Raw genomic sequence first — 4,881 nt, forward strand, 5'->3', positions numbered from 1 at the left:
TATTTATTTATTTTATTTTATTTTTTTTTTCTCTTTGAGAGCTCTCTTTGTATTCCAGGCTGGTCTCAAACTCAAAACAATCCTCCTACCTCAGCCCCCTTGAGTTTTAGGATTACAGGCATGCACCACCATGCCTGGTACTGGAATGTCTTTTACAGTGTGTTTTAGCTAGTTTAAAAGTTTTTAGGATTTTGGTATAAATACTTGGTATGCATGTTTTTTTTACATTTCTTTATAATGTTACCTAATTAAGCCTGCATTGTTTATTAGATAATAAATTTTGGTTTTGGTGGTTATTTTATCATAGATTACAAACATAGTCTATACGGGTGCCTTTAGATTCTTCTAAATCATTGAATGCCTTTCTTTTCTCTAACTTGTTTTATTGGTTTGCCCTTTAGGCAAAAGATTCTTAAAAGTACTGAGGAGCAGGAGTTGGAGAAGAGCCTGAAAATGCAGCAAGAAGTGATAGAAATGAGGAAAAAGAATGAAGAGTTCAAGAAACTTGCTCTTGCAGGAGCAGGTCTGCCGGGCTCTCCTTGAGTATTTTATGAGGGTGCTGCTTATCATCTCGGCAGGGCTTCTTTGTTCTCTGCAAGAATGTCTTAGTAGTCAGCAGAACAATAACTGTTTACTTAAAGGACTGAACGTAGGTCTCATTTATATGCCAGCAATTATTGCCTATAATATTTTACCTACACTGGCCCTTATAACATTCTATTCTTTCTCCTGTTACCAGAAAAAGGAGGAACTAGTTGCGATCGGGACAGAAAATAAGCCAATTTACTGTTGTTGTCTATCCTCTTTTATCCTAAAGACAGGAAAAGAGCTGAGGCAAGCCAGTTGCACTGAGAAACACGCCTGAAGGGAGGCGTCGCAGTTCTCATTTACTCTGACATAGGGTAATTAATGGGGCCAGAGGCATAAAGTCCTTGACAAGCATCCCTGGAGATTATAGAATTTCACTTTCCTGTTAGAGAAGCTGAGTTAAGTTTGCTTTTAAAGTCGCTACTTAAGGACTAGCAGTGTAGCGCAGCAGTAGAGTGCTTGATTAGCGTGTGTGAGGCCCTGGGTTTGATCTCTAGTGCCACACACACAGTCAGTCTATAACTTTTCCTGTCAGAGGTATCCCACTGACTCCAGCCACTCCTGGAAAATGAGATTCTTCTTCCCTGTTGTCCCTTGTTTACATCTGGCTAAAGGGCTTCAAATCTAAAAAAGTCCAATGAATATGACACAGGTGTTAGTATCTCAGAGGACTTTCTGTGTTGGGTGTTATATGTAAGTAGTGAACAAAGTTAAAGCCATGGGAGTCGAAGCTTGTGACAGGCTAGAGTAAAAAACAGGATTTATTGGTGTTCTCTATGCTTTTTTTTTTTTTTCTTTCCTGTTTTTTGAGATGTGGTCTTGTGTTCAGCTGGCCTTGAACTCTGTAGTCCTGGCTGGCCTTGGACTTGAGGTGTCTTCCTGCCTCTGCCCAAGTGCTGGGATTACAGGTGTGCCAGCTGTGTACCATCATTATGCCCAATGCCGATGTGCTCTATTCTTTTCTTTCTTAAATTTATTTATTTTATTTATTTGTGTGTGTGTGGCCAACTCAGCCCACCAACGGGCGGGGCTGGCTGGCATGTGGTGCTGGGGGATTGAACCGCGGTCGCTGTGCTTTGCTAAGCTTGTTCTAAGTAGGTGCTTTAGACCACTGAGCCATCTCACCAGCCCTGTGCTCTATTCTTAATGTTATCTGTATGTCTCTCTTTGCTCCTCAGGGCAACCAGTGAAGAAATCAGTGAGCCAGGTAACCAAAGCAATTGACTTTCACTTCTGCACAGATGAGCGAATCAAACAACATCCTAAGAACCAGGAGGAGTATAAGGAAGTGAACTTTACAGCTGAACTGCGAAAGCATCCTCCATCTCCCGTGAGTTGATAGGGGAGATGACTATTCTTGTTGCTAGTTCAGATTTCAGATATGACAGCTATGGTTATTAGTTACAGTACAGTTTAGTTGAAAGCATATATGTAGCTTTTAAGAGAGGAAGAATTTATTGAGAGAGAGATAGCATCTGGCTGAGAGGGACAGAAGGGGACCTGGAAAGTGGGTTCCCTAAGAAGCATATGTTTTTTTTATTTTTTTAAATTTTTTAATTTTTATTTATTACATTTATTTATTGTGTGTGTGTGTGTGTGTGTGGCCAGCTCAGCCCACCAGGGGGCGGGGCTGGCTGGCATGTGGTGCTGGGGGATTGAACTGCAGTCCCTGTGCTTTGCCAAGCTTGTTTCAAGTAGGTGCTTTAGACCACTGAGCCATCTCTCCAGCCCCAAAGCATATGTTTTGAATTAAGCCATGTGAATCTTCTTTAAACTGTGACTTGGACACATCACTCTACCTCTGGGAATCCTCTTACCAAGTTACTGTGAAAATTAAATTAAGAAAGATCATAAAATTATGTGTTGGAACTTGTAGGTGTAGGCATTTGTACTCTACAAAATTGAGAAAAATCTTGTGTCTACAATTATGTAGAAAATACATAATTAAATCTTCCGCACCTTTTTTTTTTTTTTTTTTTTTTGCGGAACTGGGGATTGAACTCAGGCCCTTGGTCTTGCCAGGGAAGTGCTTATTCCTCTGAGCCATCTCCCTGGCCCCCCTTCTGCACTTTTATAAAGAGAGGTCCAATGAAAACAGTGACAATCCTAGATAAAAATTCTAGAATTTAAAGTCTACTCCCTTGTTAGGATTAGTCAGCCTTTGGTAATCTTAAACCCAGAGTTTGTGCTGTGCTTTTCAGGTATGTCTTTGAAAAGTTCTGCTTTTGGCCAGATGGCAGTCTTACCAAGACTACTGACCGAAGGAGTAGACTTTCCCCAGTCAGTTTGAGGGGACTTAGGTAGAAATGTGATTCAGGAATCTGTCTGACCTGATGCAGACCAGAAGCCAAGATTACTTTTTAAGGGTTGTTTTTTTTTTGGTTCCTCGAATGCCTTCAGGGCACTATTGGCCAGCGGGAGAGGTGTGAGGTTCGAACTCCAGCAACCTGAGGCTGACAGCCTTGTGGAAGCAGCCACTTACAGGACTGAGCTAGGGCCAGGGCCCCTAAATGGGTTTACTTTTGCTTCTACAACTCTTTTCTTTGAATACTAAGAAAGCTTCCCCTTCATTGTTTCAAACCATGCTTGGGAAAATTCCATATATACTGTTGTCAATGGATGATTTTATTTTATTTTTTTTGGCGGAACTGGGGATTGAACTCAGGCCCTTGCACTTGCCAGGGAGGCACTTATTCCACTGAGCCATCTTCCCAGTCCATCAGTGGATGATTTGCTAAGTGCCAGATCACCTCTTCCTTAAGAAAAAGACAAGAAACCAAAAAACTAAAAAAAAAAAAAAGCCAGCCAGCCTGTAACCACAATACTTGGGAACTTGGGAACTTGGGAGGCTGAAGCAAGAGGATGGTGAGTTCAAGGTCATCCTAGAGTAAGAGCCAGAACCTATCTTAAAAAAAAAAAAAAAAAAAAAAAAGGTGAAAGATTGGTTATAATCCTTGCTGAAAAACTGACAAACTTCAGAGTATAATAATCTTGACTTTATTTGAGGTCTTTTTATTTTGATCCTCTCTGAATGTGTGGCTTATGGTAGGGCTGTGCAGTTTTGTAACATTTCTGTTGGGGAACACCTTTTCTCTTTGCAGGCTCAAGTTAAGGGCTGTACTGTTATTAAGCCTTTCAACTTGTCCCAAGGAAGGAAGAGAACTTTTGAAGAGGCTTCGTCTGCATATGTGCCTCTGGCGCAGCAGGTGGAAGCGTTTCACAAAAGAACCCCTAACAGATACCATTTGAGGAGCAAGAAGGAAGATTCTAGTAAGTTTTCTACCAACATCGCTACGGTTGAAGCCTCCCCTAGAATGTATTTTTTTTTTTTTTTTCTTTTTCGCCTAGAATTGTTGGCGTGGGAAGAGGACTGTTCTCTGCTCAGGTGATGGCAGAGTAAGAAGAGTGTGAGCGAGTGCTGGCATGTCATAGACACAGTGGATAGATAGAGGGCGGGATTCTAATTTAATAATTTCTGTCGTGATGAAAATAATTTCTATAAGATGATAAGGAATGAGGATTACAGGTGGTATGAAATAGTTGCCAAGAGAATAGTCCAAGTTTTTTTTTTATTGTTGTTCTTTTTTGAGATAAGAGTTTTGCTGTCCGGTTCAGGCTGATCCTGAACTCATGTCGCCCAGGTTGGCCTTGAACTTGCAGTGCTCCTTTGCCTCAGTCTCCAAGTACTTGTGCCACTCTGTCCTGCATGGCCTAGTGTATTCACTTTTTTTAAAAAAATTATTTATTCTTAACTTTTTTTTTATGTATTTAGTACAGGGTCTACAGGGTCTCACTACACAGATCGCATTCGTAGTGATCCTCCTGTTTTTAGCCTCCCAACTGCTGGGTTTCCGGGTGCGCCACCATGCCCGGTCTCAGTTACTGTCTCACTGTGCCCCGGGAGCGGCCAGCACAGCACACCAGGATTGAGCCCTGGTCCCTGCACCTGCCTAAGCAGCGCTTTAGTTCCATGAGCTGTCTGGCTAGCCCTGTAGTCTTGATAAAGCAGAATGTGGCTGTTCTGCCTTTAAGGTCTCTTAACTTTTTTTTCTCTTTGGATAGCTTTATCACTATATTAGGTTGCCACACAAATTCCTTTAAGTATAGCATTTGATTTTTGTCAGAATTTATATTGTGAAAATAATGATGTCTCAATTTATCCTCATGGGAATGCTAAATATTAAACATTGCTTTTCAAGTAATATGATTCTGAGACTTAGTCTAATATGTTCTGCTTTTTAGAATCATTCCTTTCAAATGAAAATTATTTTGTGTTCAGCAGCAGAATATTGT

General features: G+C 41.0%; 1 protein-coding gene across 1 annotated transcript in view; it reads left to right on the forward strand.

Annotated features, from left to right (window-relative positions):
- Positions 1–4,881, forward strand: part of Tpx2 (TPX2, microtubule nucleation factor) — a 66,827-nt gene that overhangs the window by 43,116 nt on the left and 18,830 nt on the right. Inside the window, exons 8-10 of the mRNA XM_023714951.1 lie at positions 402–523; positions 1,767–1,918; positions 3,690–3,858. Coding sequence (XP_023570719.1) covers positions 402–523; positions 1,767–1,918; positions 3,690–3,858 — 443 coding nt within the window. The remainder of the gene's footprint in view (positions 1–401; positions 524–1,766; positions 1,919–3,689; positions 3,859–4,881) is intronic.

The sequence above is a fragment of the Octodon degus genome, unplaced genomic scaffold (assembly GCF_000260255.1).
Source record: "Octodon degus isolate 3935 unplaced genomic scaffold, OctDeg1.0 scaffold00037, whole genome shotgun sequence".
NCBI classification, from domain to species: Eukaryota; Metazoa; Chordata; class Mammalia; order Rodentia; family Octodontidae; genus Octodon; species Octodon degus.